General features: G+C 42.9%; 2 protein-coding genes across 2 annotated transcripts in view; both read right to left on the reverse strand.

The window, feature by feature from the left end:
- The window catches only part of PAG1 (phosphoprotein membrane anchor with glycosphingolipid microdomains 1), a 170,223-nt gene extending 161,553 nt beyond the window's left edge, over positions 1-8,670 (reverse strand). The window contains exon 1 of the mRNA XM_005301519.5: positions 8,237-8,670. The gene's annotated coding sequence lies outside the window, so the exon portion shown is untranslated. The remainder of the gene's footprint in view (positions 1-8,236) is intronic.
- Positions 8,671-13,343: 4,673 nt separating this feature from the next.
- On the reverse strand, positions 13,344-15,228 carry LOC135981749 (uncharacterized). Its single transcript, XM_065585801.1, has 2 exons — positions 14,561-15,228; positions 13,344-13,965 (listed from the first exon to the last, which is right to left on the reverse strand). The coding sequence occupies exons 1-2, from the start codon at positions 15,096-15,098 to the stop codon at positions 13,463-13,465; spliced, it is 1,041 nt and encodes a 346-aa protein (XP_065441873.1). The 5' UTR covers positions 15,099-15,228; the 3' UTR covers positions 13,344-13,462.
- Between the last annotated feature and the right edge of the window lie 6,761 nt (positions 15,229-21,989).

Below are 21,989 nucleotides of genomic sequence, written 5' to 3' on the forward strand. Positions count from 1 at the left end.
TTTTATATTGCAGTACATTAGCAACATTTGATTAATTTAATAATCCATTGTAAGAACTCACTCCTGTGATATGATGAAAGGAAGTTTCAAATACAGTATTTAAGTGGTTCTTCCAACACATTAAAACACAGCATTTCTCCACAGGACAATAAAATGTTTATCCTTTGTCATGCATTTCATTTATGCTGTTTAGTTGTGTGCCCTTTGCAGGGAACACAAGAGGCTGCCTTATGCCTTAATTAAAGCACTGTCGCACTTTCTAAAAGAACAATGAGTGCAAGGGGGAAGAGGTGATCATTCCAAGAAGTAATGAAGAGATTTTGTTTCATCGAGTTATCAATTATTTATGAGTAAGTCCTCAGATTAATGCATCTGCAGCTGAGTGGTTTTTTTTAAATACCTTTAAACTCTACACATGGTACAGTAGTACTGTACACAAGCTAAATTGGTTTTCTATACAAGTCACCAAGAAATGAGAGTTAAATCTGGACTTTATTAATAAAATGGTACTGTACTTTCTCTAACAAAGTGACTGCAAGTCTTAAAGTCACCTTGCAGATTTCTTTTAGGATCCATCAACAGAGACTGTACTTTGAGACTTTACAGAGATGATAAAGACTGGGGAATAATATAATCTCATATTGCAGAATTTCTGTAAATTTTCTTACAGTCAAGTCTTATTCATTTTGACTTACAGACTCTTAAACTGGTTATGCCATACATTACTCCTACAGGTTTTGCCCTGGGAGAATAAAGTACAGTTGGCTGGAATTTGTTCAATGTAAAATATTGATGAAAGTTGTCCTTTTCCCCCAAAAATGGAGAGATTTTGTTTTGTTTGTACAAAAACTCTTCTAAATTTTCCATTTTTCAAAATGTTCTAAACAGACACTTTAAACAAAGTTGGCTTGTTGGTTGTTCTGCAAAGTATAAATATATATGCACACATGGATGCACATATGTTTTATCTTTTGACTGGTGGTCACTTTCATCATGAAGTGGAATAGTGCCAAAACTCGAACATTCCATTTGCTAAATTTACTGTTTGCAATACTTTAAGAATTCTGTTTTTGAAAATAATTGATGAGAAAGTTTGGAAACGAAAGACAGACCGCTACAGAACATAACAGGCCATGTTCAGAGTTACAGAAATATCTGTGCAATTCCCAGCTATAGAGGCTGATTAAATGCCCAATGAAATCAATGGGAGTCTTTCTTGACTTCATTAAGCTTTGAATTAGGCAGCTTGAGGGGAGGAAGTATACAAGAAACTTCCTAAGGCCATGTCTACACTTTCAGGGAATTGATGCTGCTATGATCGACGCAGAGGGGGTCGATTTAGCAGGTCTAGTGAAGATCCGCTAAATCGACCGCAGACAGCTCTCCGGTCCACTCCAGTACTCCACCAGAACAAGAGGAGTAAGGTAAGTCAACAGAAGAGCGTCTCCTGTTGACGCAGTGCAGTGTAGACACCACTGTAAGTCTACTTAAGCTACATCGACTCCAGCTACGTTATTCACGTAATTGGAGTAGTGTAACTTAGGTCAACTTACCACAGTAGTGTAGATAAGGCCTAAGGTTCACTTCCTTCCTGGAGCGTCCTCCACATGCTTCCTTCTAAAAGGAGGGTTTGGGGATTGGCACATTGGGCAAGGCTAGTTAATCCTTCAGAGAAAGAAAGCACTTTCTGCATGGATCCTAAGGCAACTGCAAGAGAGTGCTTCAGAGTGCTGTCTGGCCTCCCCGTGTCACGAGCAATGCTGCTATTGGGTTTTACCCTCACCCCCGAACTAGACGTGTGAGCCCCCTCTCATTCTGTCCTGAACAGTTAAGAATTGCCATGTACCATTAAAGAATTGCCACTTTCAACCCTTTTATTAGTTAGTTTGTAAAAGTTTATAGAGTGTGTGTGTTTGGATAAAATGTGATATATCAATGTTAGCCATTACTCATTGTTATTACGCAGCTTTAAGGAACATCTACATTTACTTTATCACACCACAGTAGAACAAATGGCTCTTGAAATCGGGTGACAACAGCTTTACTCCAACCAATCTACATTATCTGTCAGTGTTAGCTAAAATATATGAATATCTGAAAACATATTAACATAAAAGTGAAATACGTATTGATGGACATTGATACAAAAGTATCATTTCAAATCCATTTTTAAGAATTGGACAACACCTATATACAATTGTGATACTGCTATGAAATCAATGATCCACACAGTAAAATTCTGAACTCTCTGGTTGCTCACAGGAGAGCTTTTCTTCTTAGACTCTGAGCTGCTCAGGGCAGGAAAGGATCATGACCTAGACATCACCTTGCCTGGAAAGCACCTAATACATCATGGATGCTACAGTAAACAAATAGCAATAATATAAAAGGAGCTAGATTTGTCATACACTGTTTGAAAGCTGATGATCTGAAGACATCAAAAGGGTCTTTGAATATTCAATTGGTCAACATGTCACTAACAGATTTCTTCTGTGGGAAGACAATTTGTTTTAAGCATGAGCTTCCTTAGCTCAAACCAAGTGAGTAAGCAAATGAACTTTTATGTTAATTCCCTAATTCCATATCCTCATTTTTAAGGAAAAAAATCATTTCCTTATTCCATGTTTTTATGTGGACAGAATTTCATTTTTTTTTCACAATTACTATGAACAATAGATCATAAGCTAGTACTGAGGAAGTAGAAATAAAATTTCAACACTAACCATTCTGCGCAATGTCTTGTTGTAATAGCACTTAACAATCAGTACAACTAAGACATTATTGGCCATGCCCAGTGATATGATGCATCCCCAGCTAGTTTGGAAATAAAAAGAAAGCCTTTGGCAGGAATCCTAACATGATTTTGTATATGCTTATCTTTGATATCTAAGTATTATCCTTAAGTTATGTAAACATTTAAATGACGCATTCATGGAGAGAGCTTTTCTTACACATTTATACTTTCCCACAGCATACTTCCAGACAGATGAACACTGTTTATCTTTATCTTTCACATTTACTGTTCACTTATACCTTTTAAAATGAACACTCTTTGCATATGACACAACAGGGACGAAGCAATTTAGTGCTCATTTGCCCTAATCTGCTATTGATGTTAGATTAAAAACATTTATTCAAACCACATACATGAATAAAAGTAAATAAAAATGGAGTGGCAGTGGTGTCTAGTAGATTGAGCAGAGAACTGGGATTCAGGACCTCCTGGGTGATAATCTCAGTCCTGTCACTGACTTGCTATACCACTGACATACAGTTTCTGGTCTTGGGCCAGTCACCTCTTTATATACCAAGTTCCCTATATGTAAAATACGCATTGTAAGACTTATGAATTTACAGAGGAGTCTTGTGAGGATTAATGTAGTGCTCTGCAAATGTAAAAAGCTAATTATTAATATTAAGTAGGGCTGTTGATTAATCACAGTTAACTCACGCGATTAACTCAAAAAAATTAATTGCGATTAATCGCAGTTTTAATCACACTGTTAAACAAGAGACTACCAATTTAAATGCATTAAATATTTTGGATGTTGTTCTACATTTTCATATATATCTTGTATTCTGTGTTGTAACTGAAATTAAAGTGTATATTTTGATGGCATATATTTGCACTGTAAAAATGATAAACAGAAGAAATAGTATTTTTCAGTTCACCTCCTACAAGTATTGTAGTGCAATCTCTTTGTCCTGAAAGTGCAATTTACAAATGTAGATTTTTTTTTGTTACATAACTTCACTCAAAAACAAAACAATATAAAACTTCAGAGGCTACAAGTCCACTCAGTCCCACTTCCCGTTCAGCCAATGGCTAAGAGAAACAAGAGATAATGCTGCCCACTTCTTATTTACAATGTCACCAGAAAGTGGGAACAGGCATTTGCATGGCACTTTTCTAGCCGGCGCTGCAAGGTATTTATGTGCCAGATATGCTAAACATTCATATGCCCCTTCATGCTTTGGCCACCATTCTAGAGGACAAACCGGTAAAAACAAATAATGCGTTAATTAACTTTGTGACTGAACTCCTTGGGAGAGAACTGTACGTCCCCTGCTCTGATCTACCCGCATTCTGCCATATGTTTCATGTTACGGTAGTCCTGGGTGATGACCCAGCACATGTTGTTGTTCATTTTAAGAACACTTTCATTGCAGATTTGACAACACACAAAGAAGGTACCAATATGAGATTTGTAAAGATAGCTACAGCACTCGACCCAAGATTAAAGAATCTGAAGTGCCTTCCAAAATCTGAGAGGGATGAGGTAGTGAGTATGCTTTTAGAAGTCTTAAAAGAGAAACACTCTGATGCAGAAACTACAGAACCCAAACCACCAAAAAAGAAAATTAACGTTCTGCTGGTGGCATCTGACGCAGATAATGAAAATGAACATGTGTCAGTCCACACTGCTTTGGATGGTTTTCAAACAGAACCCATCATCAACAGGGACGCATGTTCCCTGGAATGGTAGTTAAAGCATGTGCATCTGGCACGTAAAGATCTTGCGACGCTGGCTACAACAGTGCCATGAGAACGCCTGTTCTCACTTTCAGGTGACTTTGTAAACAAGAAGAGGGCAGCATTATCTCCTGCAAATGTAAACAAACATGTTTGTCTGAGCAATTGGCTGAACAAGTAGTAGGACTGAGTGGACTCGCAAGCTCTAAAATTTTACATTGTTTTATTTTTGAATGCAGTATTTTTGTACATAATTCTATATTTGTAAGTTCAATTTTCATGATAAAGAGATTGCATTATAGTTCTTGTATTTGGTGAATTGAAAAATACTATTTATTTTGTCTTTTTACAGTGCAAACTCTTATAATCAAAAATAAATATAAAGTGGGCACTGTACACTTTGTATTCTGTGTTGTAATTGAAATCAATATATTTGAAAATGTAGAAAACATCCAAAAATATTTAAATAAATGGTATTCTATTATTGTTTAATTGCACGATTAATCATGATTTATTTTTTTAATCCCTTGACAGCCCTAATATTAAGTAAACTGCACTGTAAGATCTCTTGTACTTTTTATTGTCTTGTCTGATATGTTGATATGTAGCAATGCAAATATTTAGATACAAATCCTTTTCTTCCTATGTGAGTACCCCCACTGAACTACTTTACTCACAAGAGGAAAGATTTGCAGGATTGGGGCCTATAGCTTTACCCAATTAAGGCCTTCATCCTGCATCTGACAGCACTCAATAGAACCACTGTGCCCATGTGAAACCCCATTAAAGTCAGAGCAGCCCCATGTGAGCCGGTCAGTTGACCTGCATACTATCAGTTGTAGATTTGGGATCTCACTGTGGACTGCCTTCAGTTACACTGTGGATCACCTTAAGGATTTGTTTCTATTAAACAGGGTGTTAAAATGTGTTTAACAATGTACCAGGTCTACTAACCTTAGCACCCCTCACCCTCCCCATATTTGAGGAGTTTTAAATAGTATATTGCTGGAAGAACTGCTTTTTTTGAAAAGCTTCACTGTTTGCCATCCCCTTAGAGAAACTTGGTGGGAAAAACTTTTAGCATCAATTAGTTGAGAAAAATGCTCATTTATTAACTTCCTTGTGTGTCAATGAAGTCAGCAGAGCCCTTGGAAAAAGTGCTCCTTGCCTAAATGCCACTGGACAGCCAATGAGAGGAGCTCAACTGCTTTGTTTTTGTAGATCCCACAAAATAGTGGCTCTTTCAAAAATACACTTTTGCTCTGGCTTACGGAGTATTTTCTTTTTATGATTTAGACTCCAGATGGTCCCTCCTATCAAACTAAAATCATTCTAATGGTAGGTTAAATTTAGAGCTTAAGCTATTTAATAACATTCCTCTGTATTCAATGTATGAGCTAAAAACCACATTCACATTAAGATGCCTTGCAATTAGGTTTCTGCAGAGCTTTGGGTTTTGAAAGGCATTAAGAGAGACCATGGATTATTCTTTTTTTTATTAAATGGCATTTCACAAAAGGAATCAGAAAAATATTTAAGCGTGTTAAAGGTCAGATCCTGCAAACTTTACTCATGCAAGCAGTCCCGCTGCCTTCAGTTCAACCTCTCATTTAAGAGCTGTGTCTGTATTTGTTCCTTTACAAAGTATCTTACATTCATATATTATTGTGATGAAACACCTGGGTCCATGATGGGTATTGAAAAGAAAGAATAATTCCTTGGGCTCATCCTGCAAGGTGCTGAGTACATTTTACTGTCACTGATTCCAATGGGAGCTGAAGTCAGCTGGCACTTGCAGGAGATGCTCAGCATGCCGCAGAATTGGGCTCTTGTTAAATAAGCATTGTATCTGGATTAATGACTTTTTTTAGTAAAACATGGAGCTTTTGCTATAATGATAAATTGTCTAACAAAGTAGTACAGGTGTTTAAAAACTGTTTAAAAATCATGAACATAGTAAAACCTTTGTTTCTAACATTTCAGCTCAGTTTTACACCCAATGTAAATAAATCTGGTAACAAACTACTTCCCTTTATTGAAGGTTTTGAATATTTATTTCAATACTATTGAAACCCAAATAGTTAGTAGCTACTGCTGAAGGTGTAATCTAGCACACACAGAGATTATTGGGCAGAGCCTCAGCGAACGTAAAAAATTGTCTTAGTTCCATTGAAGTAAGGAGCCATGACAATTTACACCAGCTGAAGATTTGCCTACATGTTGTTTAAGACAACAAGCAACCCTTATTTTGTTTTGAGTCTAAAGTAATTAAACATGATACTCTATATATCAGATAAACTCAACTGAAACATGGCTGCTAGGAAAACATCTTTTCTGCCAAAACTACATCTTTGTCTCTTTTTCTGCATTTGAAATAATACTGAGCCAGTACACAACAAAATCTACTCCTTTTACAAATTTAATCAACTAAAGCATTCAGCAACACTGCTAATATATTACTCTGCTTACAAACAAATCTCTCAGGGACAGATTAAAAAGAAATGTTACAGAGCTCTATCATTCAAAGTCTTACAGTTCAGCCATCTATAAATCACTGTGTTTGTTTATTTAGATAATTGGGTTCATTAGTGCAAGTAACTTTCAAGCTCCACAAATATCTGGTTAAGTCTATTTTTCAGTATGTGGATTTAAAAAAAATATTAGAAAAAATGTTCCAAGCACGCAGTAAATTATCTGTTATGTATAATTTGTGCATGTAATGCTCTCTGCACTGCTTTGAAAAAAATCCAGCTCTCCCTTGGTGATCTCTTCCGTTCAAAGAGTTTCCAATGCGAAGAACAGATGCCACTGTGAAACCAACTGGAGTCTGTCACAATGTAACTGTATCTGAATTAAACGATAGTTAAGGATTTGACTTGGAGCAACAACAGAACGGAAAATCAAAGCTGAAAGAATCAGCCTGCTGTGTGTATCGCCCTATGTGGTGCAAGCCAAGACATACACATTGATTTAAGACTTTGGTCCTGATTCTTCACCGCTTTGGACCTTGCTGTCATCTGTACCTGCGAGGCACTGTAAAATGCTGCCAAAGCATGACCGTGTTTTACACCTGTCTAAGGGAGAGTGCTCTACCCATAATAATTCTGGGCAGGGACTGAGTGACAACGATCCTTCTGGATTCCTTTGCTTTGTGGGCTTATGTCACAACCTCAGTTATTTGAATACAGCACTTCCCATTACTGATCATACAGCACAGCGCCACAGGATACATTTCTTGGCCAGAGGCGCATCCGATACTTCGTGGCTCCGTAATCATTGCGCGGCTACTGCTTGAGCTAATCCAACCACCTTGCTACACCCAACCCCGAGCAGTGCACGGCGCCGGAATCGCACACACGCAAACCTGCCCCTCTGCCCCCCACGAGCGTTCGCTTTGCCTTCACTAGAGAGTCCCCCGTCCCGCCAGGGAAAGAGCAGCGCTTCAGCCAAACATCCCCACCCGCAAATCAGACACAAGCCCGGTATGGGACGATCCCTTAACAGCACCTGCCTATGGGACCCTGCCGGAACTGGGAGCGGGAGCACCGCACCTGCCTGGCAACAGCATCTCTGTGGGGAGTGACGGCCCCGTGGGGACTCGCACTGCCCCTCCGCCGCCCATGGGCCACACATGCCCGCTCTGCCCCACCCACTCTAGCCCAGGGGAGCAACCTGGAGCCCCCGGAGGGGGGGACAGGGCTGGACCAGGCGCTAACGCATCAGCCCCCCCGCCATCAACTTTGGAAACCGCAACCAACTTACTAGGATCTCCAGGACTTCAGGGGGTGCCCCCAGCCCCCTCCGGGCCCCCGCACCGCCGCTGGGGGCTGCCGCCTTGCTAGCCGCGGCGGGACCCGCACTTCCAAAGGCAGCGCCAGCCCCTGCTGGCCCCGCGCGCCGGAGCAGCGCCGAGCCGCGCGCGGGCTCCCCGGGACTCAGACTAACAATAACACTCGGAGGGGGGCGGCGCGGCTCCGCCGGCGGCAGGAGAGTCGCGGAGCAGCCCGCGACAGCCCCCCACGCAGGGGCGAAAATGACAGCAGCGGGCGGCGGCGGCAGAAGGAGGAGCAGCAGCCGCCGGTCCGGGCAGCGCAGAATGAGCTCCAGCAATGCGCATGTTCCCAAAGCCCGGCGTGCAAACGCAAGAGATGCAGCGCCGCTGGGGCTGCTTGCGGCGGGGCAGAGCCAAGCTGGAGATGTGCGGCGGGGACTGTGCGCTAGCTGGGTACAGAGAGAGCGAGACAAGGCGCTGAGCACATGCACGCACTTCCAGTCTCTGTCTCTTCATGCCTGCACCTCCTGCCTCTCAGAGACAAGGAATTCCAGGCAGTGAGTGAGGGACTGCTGCATGCACCTCTCGCTCACTGCAAACATCAGACGCTCTAAGAACAGGAGTACTTGTGGCACCTTAGGCTAGGTCTACACTACCCGCCTGAATCGGCGGGTAGAAATCGACCTCTCGGGGATCGATTTATCGCGTCCCGATGGGACGCGACAATCGATCCCCGAATCGACGCTCTTACTCCACCAGCGGAGGTGGGAGTAAGCGCCGTCGACAGGAAGCCGCAGAGGTCGATTTTGCCACCGTCCTCACAGCGGGGTAAGTCGGCTGCGATACGTCAAATTCAGCTACGCTATTCACGTAGCTGAATTTGCGTATCTTAAATCGACTCCCCCCTGTAGTGTAGATGTAGCCTTAGAGACTAACAAATTTATTAGAGCATAAGCTTTCGTGGACTACAGCCCACTGCATACAGAGACTCTGTATGCATCCGAAGAAGTGGGCTGTAGTCCACGAAAGCTTATGCTCTAATAAATTTGTTAGTCTCTAAGGTGCCACAAGTACTCCTGTTCTTTTTGCGGATACAGACTAACACGTCTGCTACTCTGAAATCAGACGCTCTGTCTGTCACCTCCAAATGCATGCCTGTGTAATGCAATGTGAAGAACTGATGGCCCCTGCTGAGTGAAAACAAGAGGAGTCCTTGTGGCACTTCAGAGACTAACACATTTATTTGGGCATAGGCTTTCGTGGGCTAAAACCCACTTCATCAGATACGTGGAATGGAAAATACAGTAGCAGTATAAATACACAGTACATGAAAAGATGGGAGTTGCTTTACCAAGTGGGGAGTTAGTGCTTGAGATGATTCAATTAAAGTGGCTATTCTCAACAGTAGAATACCAAGGGAGGAAAAATACTTTTGTAGTGTTAATGAGGGTGGCCAATTTCAAACAGTTGACAAGTAACAGTATGGGGAAATTAGTTTTTGTAATGACCCATCCACTCCCAGGCTTAATTTGATGGTGTCCAGTTTGCAAATTAATTCCAGTTCTGCAGTTTCTCGTTGGAGTCTGTTTTGAAGTTTTTGTTGAAGAATTATAAAAAGCAACAGCGAGTCCTGTGGCACCTTTAAGACTAATAGATGTATTGGAGCATAAGCTTTCGTGGGTGAATGCCCACTTCGTCGGATGCATGTTGAAGAATTGCCACTTTTAAGTCTGTTATTGCGTGACCAGGGAGATTGATGTGTATTTCCCACTCCATTCATCTGATGAAGTGGTTTTAGCCCACAAAAGCTTATGCCCAAATAAATGTGTTAGTCTCTAAGGTGCCACAAGGACTGCTCATGTTTTTGCTGATACAGACTAACACGGCTACCACTCTGAAACCTGCTGAGTGGTCTCTGTAAGCTTCAGTCAGTTCCGTATTACAAGGGATGGTGGATTCCTTTAGGGCATTTCACTTTTAAAATAAGAAACTGTAAGAGACCAGCTGCCCCCGTCTTGCAATAAGCTTGTACATTTTTATATTGTTTTCTTTGAAATGATCAAACAAAAATCAATTAAAACTGAAAGTCTTGTTTGATCTAGCTGAAAAATAAATAGATATTGTATATGCTGTATTAGTATGTCGATAAAGGAATCTTTATGGGACTTAACAACAGAGGACATGCGAAGAGCAGCCCAGGATAGACAGGGAAGGTGGAGGCTTGTTTGTGTCCTAAGTGAATTTTGACAGTGTGGGAAGGATTTGGAGTCAGATGTATGTAGAAGATACGTTTTCTTACATTACCCTAAGAAGACTATTACAAAAAGTGTACACACACACACACACACACACACACACACACACTCTCAAAGCAGTGTGCCATATGGCTCATCTTGTACAAAGCTGTTGAGTGCTCTTATAAATATTTTACTAGCCCAGCCATTCTCAAGCTGTGGCTAGCTCTCAAGTGAGTTTCCAGCAGCTGTCTGAGGTGTGTGTGTTTGGTGGGAGGGGAGAGCATAAGCTCCTTCTAATCACTGTCCTCATTTCCCGGTGTTTGCCCAGTCACTGGCAAATAGGGTTCCTCTAATTCCAGCATTAGCTGCAAGTCAGTACATAGGGATAAGGCACACTGTGTTTGATTAACTGGACTAAAAACAGGAATGAAGGTGCCCAAACTTTCTGCCATTTGTAGAAAATTTGGGGTAATATTACTGAATAAACAGATTGTGAGAAGAGAGGGTTCAGGTATGAAACTAAGGGTATGTCTACACTATGAAATTAGTTCGAATTTATAGAAGCCGGTTTTATTGAAACCGGTTGTATACTGCCGATTGTGTGTGTCCCCACATAAAATGCTCTAGGTGCTCTAGTCGGCGGACCGCGTCCACAGTACGAGGCTAGCGTCGACTTCCGGAGCATTGCACTATGGGTAGCTATCCCACAGCTATCCCACAGTTCCCGCAGACTCCGCCGCCCCTTGGGATTCTGGGTTGAGATCCCAATGCCCGGATGATGCAAAACAGTGTCGCGGGCGGTTCTGGGTACATGTCGTCAGGCCCCTCCCTCCCCCTGTCACAGCAATGACAGACAATAGATTCGCGCCTTTTTACCTGGGTTACCTGGGTTACCTGTGCAGACAACATGGAGCCCGCTCAGCTCAGCTGAGCTCACCGTCACCATATGTCCTCTGGGTGCCGGCAGACGTGGGGCTGGCAGACGTGGGGCTGCATTGCTACACAGCAGCAGCCCCTTGCCTTTTGGCAGACGATGGTATATTATGACTGGTAACCGTCGTCGTCATACTGGAGAGGCTATCACTCATGCTGCACCGTCGGCTGCCAGCTTAAGATGTAAAAAATAGATTTGTTCTGTATTCATTTGCTTCCCCTTCCTCCGTGAAATCAACGGCCTGCTAAGCCCAGGGTTTTCAGTTTAATCTTTGGGGGGACCATTCTGTGTGACAGTTGTTTGTGTTTCTCCCTGATGCACAGCCACCTTTCTTGATTTTAATTCCCTGTTCCTGTACCTGTACGCCATGTCGTCACTCGGCCCTCCCTCCCTCCCGCCCTCCCTCCTTCTCCTGGTCCATCAGATACTAGTTTCGCGCCTTTTTTCTGACCAGCCAGGTGCCATAGCTAGCACTGGGATCATGGAGCCCGCTCAGATCACCGCGGCAATTATGAGCACTATGAACACCACGCGCATTGTCCTGGAGTATATGCAGAGCCAGGACATGCCAAGGCGAAACCCGGACCACCCGAGGAGGCGATTGCAGCGCGGCGACGAGAGTGATGAGGAAATTGACATGGACATAGACCTCTCACAAGGCACAGGCCCCAGCAATGTGGAAATCATGGTGTTACTGGGGCAGGTTCATGCCGTGGAACGCCGATTCTGGGCCCGGGAAACAAGCACAGACTGGTGGGATCGCATCGTGCTGCAGGTATGGGACGATTCCCAGTGGCTGCGAAACTTTCGCATGCGTAAGGGCACTTTCATGGAACTTTGTGACTTGCTTTCCCCTGCCCTGAAATGCCAGGATACCAAGATGAGAGCAGCCCTCACAGTTGAGAAGCGAGTGGCGATAGCCCTGTGGAAGCTTGCAATGCCAGACAGCTACCGGTCAGTCGGGAATCAATTTGGAGTGGGCAAATCTACGGTGGGGGCTGCTGTGATCCAATTTGCCAGGGCAATGAAAGACCTGGTGATAGCAAGGGTAGTGACTCTGGGCAACGTGCAGTCAATAGTGGATGGTTTTGCTGAAATGGGATTCCCAAACTGTGGTGGGGCCATAGACGGAACCCATATCCCTATCTTGTCACCGGAGCACCAAGCCACCGACTACGTAAACCGCAAGGGGTACTTTTCAATGCTGCTGCAAGCCCTGGTGGATCACAAGGGACGTTTCACCAACATCAACGTGGGATGGCCGGGAAAGGTACATGATGCTCGCGTCTTCAGGAACTCTGCTCTGTTTCGAAAGCTGGAGGAAGGGTCTTTCTTCCCGGACCAGAAAGTGACCATTGGGGATGTTGAAATGCCTATCGTGATCCTTGGGGACCCAGCCTACCCCTTAATGCCATGGCTCATGAAGCCGTACACAGGCAGCCTGGACAGGAGTCAGGACCTGTTCAACTACAGGCTGAGCAAGTGCCGAATGGTGGTGGAATGTGCATTTGGACGTTTAAAAGCGCGCTGGCGCAGCTTACTGACTCGCTCAGACCTCAGCAAAAAGAATATCCCCATTGTTATTGCTGCTTGCTGTGCGCTCCACAATATCTGTGAGAGTAAGGGGGAGACCTTTATGGCGGGGTGGGAGGTTGAGGCAACTCGCCTGGCCGCTGATTACGCGCAGCCAGACACCAGGGCGGTTAGAGGAGCACAGCAGGGCGCGGTGCGCATCAGAGAAGCTTTGAAAACGAGTTTTGTGACTGGCCAGGCTACTGTGTGAAACTTCTGTTTGTTTCTCCTTGATGAACCCTCCAACCCCCCCCCCCCCGACCCAGTTCACTCTACTTCCCTGTAAACCAACCACCCCACCCCACCCTCCCCTCCCCAATTCGAGCACCGCTTGCAGAGGCAATAAAGTCATTGTTTTTTCACATTCATGCATTCTTTATTAGTTCCTCACAGAAGTAGGGGGATAATTGCCAAGGTAGCCTGGGATGGGTGGGGGAGGAGGGATGGAAAAGGACACACTGCATTTTAAAACTTTAAGTCTTATTGAAGGCCAGCCTTCTGATGCTTGGGCGATCATCTGGGGTGGAGTGACTGGGTGGACGGAGGCCCCCCCACCGTGTTCTTGGGCGTCTGGGTGAGGAGGCTATGGAACTTGGGGAGGAGGGCTGTTGGTTACACAGGGGCTGTAGCGGCGGTCTCTGCTCCTGCTGCCTTTCCTGCAACTCAACCATACGCTCGAGCATATCAGTTTGATGCTCCAGCAGACGGAGCATTGCCTCTTGCCGTCTGTCTGCAAGCTGACGCCACCTATCGTCTTCAGCGCGCCACTTGCTCTGTTCATCCCGCGATTCAGCCCGCCACCTCTCCTCTCGTTCATATTGGGCTTTTCTCATCTCCGACATTGACTGCCTCCACGCATTCTGCTGTGCTCTATCAGCGTGGGAGGACATCTGCAGCTCCGTGAACATATCGTCCCTCGTCCTATGTTTTCTCTTTCTAATGTTCACGAGCCTCTGCGAAGGAGAAACATTTGCAGCTGGTGGAGGAGAAGGGAGAGGTGGTTAAAAAAGACACATTTTAGAGAACAATGGGTACACTCTTTCATTACAAGGTCGCATATTTCGGCTTGCAGGCAGCCATGGTAGGCCACAGTGTTTTGGCTTTTTTAACCTTCTTAACATGCGGGAAAGGTTGCAAACAGCAGCGCATTTCCCATATCAAGGATGAATTGGGTTGTCCATTTAAAATGGGGTTTCAATGTAAAAGGAGGGGCTGCGGTTTCCCGGTTAACATGCGGCACAAACACAAGTAAACCACCCCCCCCACACACACACACGATTCTCTGGGATGATCACTTCACCCCTCCCCCCACCGCGTGGTTAACAGCGGGGAACATTTCTGTTCAGAAGAGCAGGAACGGGCACCTCTGAATGTCCCCTTAATAAAATCACCCCATTTCAACCAGGAGAGCTTTCTGGAGATGTCCCTGGAGGATTTCCGCTCCATCCCCATACACGTTAACAGACTTTTGCAGTAGATGTACTGGCCGCGATTGCCAGGGCAAATTAATCATTAAACACGCTTGCTTTTTTTTTTGTAATGTTTACAAATATTTACAACGTTACACTCACCAGAGGTCTCCTGTGTGCCCTGAGGGTCTTGGGTGAGTTCGGGGGTTACTGGTTCCAGGTCCAGGGTCACAAACATATCCTGGCTGTTGGGGAAACCGGTTTCTCCGCTTCCTTGCTGCTGTGAGCTACCTACAGTACCTCCATCCTCATCTTCCTCATTCCCCGAACCGTCTTCCCTGTGTGTTTCTCCAGTGAGAGAGTCATAGCACACGGTTGGGGTAGTGGTGGCTGCACCCCCTAGGATCGCATGCAGCTCCGCGTAGTAGCGGCAAGTTTGCGGCTCTGCCCCGGACCTTCCGTTTGCTTCTCTGGCTTTGTGGTAAGCTTGCCGTAGCTCCTTAATTTTCACGCGGCACTGCTGTGTGTCCCTGTTATGGCCTCGGTCCTTCATGGCCTTGGAGATCTTTTCTAATACTTTTCCATTTCTTTTACTGCTACGGAGTTCAGCTATCACTGCTTCATCTCCCCATATGGCGAGCAGATCTCGTACCTCCCGTTCGGTCCATGCTGGAGCTCTTTTGCGATCCTGGGACTCCATCACGGTTACCTGTGCTGATGAGCTCTGCGTGGTCACCTGTGCTCTCCACGCTGGGCAAACAGGAAATGAAATTCAAACATTCGCGGGTCTTTTCCTGTCTACCTGGTCAGTGCATCTGAGTTGAGAGTGCTGTCCAGAGCGGTCACAATGAAGCACTGTGGGATAGCTCCCGGAGGCCAATAACGTCGAATTCCGTCCACACTATCCCAATTCCGACCCGCAAAGGCCGGTTTTATCGCTAATCCCCTCGTCGGAGGTGGTGTAAAGAAACCAGTTTAAAGGACCCTTTAAGTCGAAAGAAAGGGCTTCGTTGTGTGGACGTGTCCAGGCTTAATTCGGTTTAACACTGCTAAAGTCGACCTAAACCCGTAGTGTAGACCAGGCCTAAGAGTGTCAGAGTGCAGAACATTGACAGAGAGAAAAACCATAGCAGCAGAAGCAGGACAGGCTGCAAAGTGAAAATATCTCACTTTGGTTTCTTTCAAGGGAAATTATACAACCACAGATTAAAATATAATAGTTTCCACCCAAAAATTTCATATGAAGTGATCCATCACCTATGGAAATCAATGGAAATACTGCTATTGACTTCAATGGACATAGGATTAAGCCCTTATTCCCTATAACCTTAACCTAGATGTCACAAATGTCCTTAGGCCTCAGATTTGAGCTTGAATCTACAATTGATGGGTAAAGTGAAAAATAAAGGCTTGTCTATACAAGAAACTTTTGCCAAATATACCAGGAAAATTATACCAGTATTGTTAAACCAATATAGTTACACTGGTATAACCCCCCATGTAGACACTCTTATCCCAGTACAAGAGTGGCTTTTTCTGGGTTAGTTTAAACCTCTTCCAAAGCAACATAAGCTAAAATGAAAAATGACACTCTTATACCAGAATAAGAATGTCCACATAGGGACATATCAATTTAAATTCACATCTGATACCAATATAAGTTTCCCATGTAGACAAGCCCTAAGATAGAGCCATCCATTTCCTTTGGCTCTGTTTCTGGGACAGAGGTGCAAAGCCAATAAGAAGTGAATTGTGTCTGATTTATTCTCTATCTTTCTATACTATTTAAACATAATAACACCATTATTACACGTTTTCTTTTTAAATAGTAATCAGCGTAGTTTTCTCATTAACTAATCACTGTTTGCAGTCTTTTCCAGCGGGAAAAGTTCAGTAAGGAAGAGAGAAGTTCAGAGACTGAAGACAAGAGGAAAAATCAGTCATGGTAAGAAGCCCAAACCAGAGCAAGTAGTATTTGAGATGGTCTGGAGGCAAGGGGGAAAGGAAATGCATAGACACAAGCACAATAAATATAAATATATTTATATAAATAAATATGAAACCCTTCAAAAAGGCTAGCAAAAAATCAGTGACTTTTACTTTTGCTTAATTCTGCACTCCATAAAAGTGTTCCAAAGGCCCCAATCACTACCAAAGCTTTATTGTAGCAGGCATTGTACAGATGCATAAAATGACACTTTCTGTGCCACAAGGACCTTACAATCTAGTATTAAACAAGATGTGTCACGTAAAGGTAACAAACAGAAAGGAACAGGGAAAGAAAGATGAAAGTAATAGTGAAAAGGCTACAAGTTACCTATTTTAGCAGTGTATACAACTTCATGGTTATAAATCATTTATGGGGGTGCTAAAAGTATAAATAAGTATAAATAGGCTTGGAAAGATTAGATTTTTATGAGTAAATACAAATTGACAACAAAAATTGCCATGGTTGATAATTGAAATTTACAGATGGCAAAGTAAGAAAAATGTTGCTTGAGAACTTATTAGAGTTTGATTTAAGAATATTTACTTTGTATATTTGACATGTGATGTTGAAAAATTGTGTTTTAATGGTTATAAAGCTTCTACTTTTTGAATAGCAACATCTACTGTAATTAATTATTCTCTGCCCCTGTTGTCAGGCCCCCCTATAGTTTCCTGCAACTGTGAAAATTTAAATGGATAAAAATAAATTTAAAAAATGCTTAAACTCCATAATTGTGTGCAGTAAAAATTTAAATAGATAAAACTAAAAGAAATGTGCTTAAATATAAACATCAATATTATCTACCAAATTTTTTTTTAAATTGAATTCTGCCTAGCCTAAATATTAGAAATCCATCCTTAAACCCCATTGTCCCTTTGTGGAACTATTTTCTTATTCAAGAACCTGACAAAAACAAATACCTGATTTATCAGGGGAAAGCATGTGGAGCCAGATGTTGACATTAGTAATGCTTTGCAGCAGCCTAACAAGATATCTGCTGCAGATGTTCAGCACTTGTGAAAATCAGGCTGTTTTTCTTCAGCTGCCTAAGTATGGAGTCAGGGCCCAATCTGCAACTGTTGGCCTAAGGGCTCAGATCTGGATCCACAAAAGTGACTTAGACACCTAACTTTTAGGCATCTAGAAAATAACAGGAACAATGATGTGATCCACAAAACCAGTATGTTAGGTGGTGAAGCCACCTACACTAGCCAATGGGAAATGCAGAGAGAAGTGTGTGTCCTAAGTCTTGCCCCTTTCACAGAGATCGATGCCTAAATCCAGGCGCAGGGAGGAACCTACCTCAGGTGGTAATCCATGAATGAGGGGAAGATAAGCACACCTCCACTTAGTTTGCCTATGAGGTCAATCCAGTAGGCATGTTCAGATGCCACCTAACTCCAGCAGGTACGGAGGAAGAGACCCTCTATTATAGCCGGTGCTGAAAGCATGTGGGAGACCGCTATTCAAGTCCTCTATTCACCTGATGATGATGAGGGATTAGAATAGGGATCTGCCATTTCTCAGGTAAGGGGCCTATATATAGTTATTCTTACTCTTTCTCTGGCCCAGTTAATATTTAATTAAATTGAACAAGTTCAACCAGAGAGATTGAGGGAGCCCCACATCAGAATATCCCAGAGTCTAGGGGTGAAGTTACTCATCTGAGAATTGGGAGACTTATGTTCTAATCCCTTCTCATCAAATGGAGGGAAGACATCAACCAGGCATCTTCCACATCCTGCATGAATTCTTTAACCACTGGACTAAAGGTAATAAGGAGGTTCAACTCTCTTTTCCCCTCATGCCGGCCCCCATCTGTTTTGTGTGGAGTTAGCCTCTCAGCACACCTATCGGATCAGGCCCCACATCTGAGTTAGGCAGAGGAGTGCCTATCTTACCCCAGTTCATGGATCACTCTGGTGCTTAGGCGGGAGACAGAGGCCTGGACACTAGAGTGAGGGAGCACTGCATGTGCCCAGAGGCAGGAACTTAGGGCCATAGGGAACTTGTACTGCAAAATCTTAGTTGCAGACTGAGTTTAGGTGCCACAGAGTTAGGTGGAAGCTGAACTGAACTTTGCAGTGACACCTAAGATAGAACTTAGGTGCCTAAGTGTGGGTGTTACACAGCTAAGTACCTTTGTGCAGTGGTTCTCAACCAGGGGTATGCATACCCCAGGGGAAAACAGAGGTCTTCCACGGGGTACATCAACTCATACAATGACTTATTTATACTCCTCTACATACCGTACACTGAAATGTAAGTACAATATTTATATCCCAATTGATTTATTTTATTATATGGTAAAAATGAGAAAGTAAGCAATTTTTCAGTAATAGTATGCTGTGACACCTTTTTGTATTTTTATGTCTGATTTTGTAAACAAGTCATCTTTAAGTGTAACTTGGGGGTACACAAGTCAAATCAGACTCCTGAGAAGGGTACAGTAGTCTGGAACGGTTGAGAGCCACTCCCTTTGTGGATCCAAGCCTGAGTCCTCCATATGTACGCTGTTGAACCCCTGTTTTCAAAGGGGGTTAAACATCAAGGGACCTGTAGGTGTTCAGCACTGCTGAAAATCTGGCTATTAGGGCAACGAATGGGACCTTGAATAAGATGCAGGAATTGGTAGGAAGGCCTTGCTTCCACTCAGTGTACCAGAAAGAGATTGCCACTGGCTGGTGTATGGATTAAATGTTCTAACAGAGCTCTCTTCCAGTCCAAATAATTCTATGAAAGACTGGGTGACTCTATCCAGTGCAATTCATGTCTGGAATCAATGAGAAATTGCATTATACATGATGTGTGCAAAATAATTCTGTCAAAGATATGACTGCTAGCATGGCCAATTTACCAGAAACAATGATTGTTAGTTCTGTGCCCTGATTAATCCAGTGTCTTCGTGGATAACTGTGATGAGTAATTTCTTGACAAAATCAGGTGAAAAAATCAGATCTCGGTATTCCATGAGGGAGAAATTGATTAAAGTGACAAAGTAATTCTTAACAATTTCACCATCAGTGTGGTCAGTTTCATAAAAGATTTAGCTTTGTTTTAAAGGTTACAAAGGAAAAAAAGATGAAGTATCTGCCTAACTGGTGATCAGGCACTAGATCAGATGTAACCAGTTAGCGGAGTCTCCCCATCTGCTTGCCTGTATCAGTTGGCCTGATTCTGATCTCAGTTTGACAGTTTTAAATTTGACTTCTTTGACTTCAGTGGAGTTACTCCTAATTTACACAGGTGTAAGACAAAATTAGGCTCAGGCTGGGTCTACGCTACCCGCCTGAATCGGCGGGTAGAAATCGACCTCTCAGGGATCGATTTATCGCGTCCCAACGGGACGCGACAATCGATCCCCGAATCGATGCTCTTACTCCACCAGCGGAGGTGGGAGTAAGTGCCGTTGACGGGAAGCCGCAGAGGTCGATTTTGCCGCCGTCCTCACAGCGGGGTAAGTCGGCTGCGATACGTCGAATTCAGCTACGCTAGTCATGTAGCTGAATTTGCGTATCTTAAATCGACTCCCCCCTGTAGTGTAGATGTAGCCTTAGTGTGTGCATGTCCTTCACTTTACCACAAAGAGATCTCCAACCAAGAATCCTATAGTCCTTAGTCAGTAGTATTGTAGGCTTGTTGATTTTGGTGACACAATCCAGCAATTTATTTTTAGATGAAGAGAGCATGTACAAGTGACAATATTTAACTGACAGTATTTCACTGTTATTCAGGAACAATAGATTGTTTCTTATACCTTGATTCTGTTATTGGCAATGGCTGCTGCCGTTACTGCTTTATTTATTTTTATGGTTGGGAATCGACGGATAGGGACAAAGGCACCGTTAAACTAACTTCTATGTACCAGAATTGCAACAAATTGGCAGAAAGCTTGAAAGACTTTAAGAGATCAGGCCACAATAATGATTAATATAACTGATTATATATAATGGATGTAACTGACTAAGAAAGAAATATTTTAGTTCATGAAATCATGTCAAAATCAGTGTGTCATTTTCCAGAAGTATTATAAATCTGAGAATAAGTGGATGGATTTCTTAGTATTTGGCCTATGTAGAATTATGAACAATCCACATTAATGGGAGTAATGTATTTTTAATAGGATTTTGCTTTGCATAACTACATTACGCAAAATATTTCAGACTGGTCTGGTTTAAATTACCATCTTCAAATGTAAAACTGGCATCTAAAAGCATAAGGAAATTACTGTCTAGAATGTAACCTCTGAATGTTATCAAAACTTATCTGAGTGTAATTATTAGAAAGATAGTGGGGATTATTATAGTATTGGTTACAAACATCAAAATGAATCCACAGATTAGTCAGACCATCAACCTGCCTTACTTGTATCTATCAGAAATTTAATGACTGCAGAAATTTTGTTTTCATGGTACAGCAAAGGTCAGGAGAACTAGGAACCTTTTTATAGGAACATGCTTTCAACTGTTAAATGTTATGTTTCCATTGCCTTATATGTAAGGAAGCTGATTTTTTTTTTAAATATGGCTCTATATGAGCCCATTACAAGAATCTAGCCAGAACAAGGAGCAGGCCCTTGAAAACAAATCAAAACCTGTCTGAGGAACAGATTAAAAATAGATCTTCTGAATTCACTAATGCGCATTTCAATTAATATCCTACCTACCAAGTGTAATGAACCTGAATAGATTGTGGCCATTAGTGTTCAAAAGCAGCTTTCTGACAAAAAGAGAGAAGAATATTGAAAAGAAATGCTGGTGGCATTACTATTGCAACTCCTCTGTTTCTGTTAAACACTGGGGTAATAGGGCTGGTTCTTGTGCAAGCTAAGGAAATCTCCTTGCTTATAGACTTGCTAAGCATTATTATTACATGAAGATGAGAAAGAGCAAGCTAGGAAAAAAATACAGATTGGGTACCTCCAGGACGTGATCAAGCAGGTATTAACTCCTATTGCACCTAGCCCACAGATGTTGCAGTGACTTCTATGATATAGGAGGTTAATTCCAATTCTCAAGGGGAAACTTGAGGTTCTGCTCACTCTGCCACAATTGGGGTCTGATCCTGGCTGAGAGCAGCCAGCCCCCTGAAGAATCAGATCCTGAGGAGTGATTTGAGGAGAGTCCAATGAATATGCTCAATTGGGAGAGCAGCTGCCCTGTTATAATGCAAGGCCATGTTCTTTCCACCGCTGCTTGCATGCATTCAGGTCAAATCTGTTGATCTTCCTCCCTAAGCAAGAAGCTAGAGGCCAAATTAAAGGTTCAGAATAAAATGACATGCTAAATTCAAGGATCTGAGGTGCAGACTCCTTGGTTTCCTTGCCAGTGCCATCACAAATGCCTATATGTAATGGGAATGATAAAGGTTTAGGGTTCTTTGAAAATCCCAGTCTGCGGGAGTCAGATGATCAGCTGCCCCAAATAACAGTAGAAATTGGAAGTCTAACGGCTTCAGGCTCATTTGAAAATTCTAGTCTAATTTTTTTTCTTTCAAGCTTTTGCTGATGGTGCTTGTGATGTCACTTATTCAGCCAGAGAAACCCACAAGTCTGCAGTTCATATTTCTCAAGAAGGTGGCAAATGTTTCAAGTATAATGCA

This window comes from Chrysemys picta, chromosome 2, assembly GCF_011386835.1.
Source record: "Chrysemys picta bellii isolate R12L10 chromosome 2, ASM1138683v2, whole genome shotgun sequence".
In the NCBI taxonomy this organism is placed as follows: Eukaryota; Metazoa; Chordata; order Testudines; family Emydidae; genus Chrysemys; species Chrysemys picta.

Excerpts from the sequence above, each read along its gene's own strand:
- LOC135981749 (XM_065585801.1), bottom strand. The coding sequence starts at position 15,098 with ATGGAGTCCCAGGATCGCAAAAGAGCTCCAGCATGGACCGAACGGGAG. Across the intron at positions 13,966-14,560 it reads GGGCACACAGGAGACCTCTG|CTGCAAATGTTTCTCCTTCG; the intron begins GTGAGTGTAACG and ends CTCCTCCACCAG.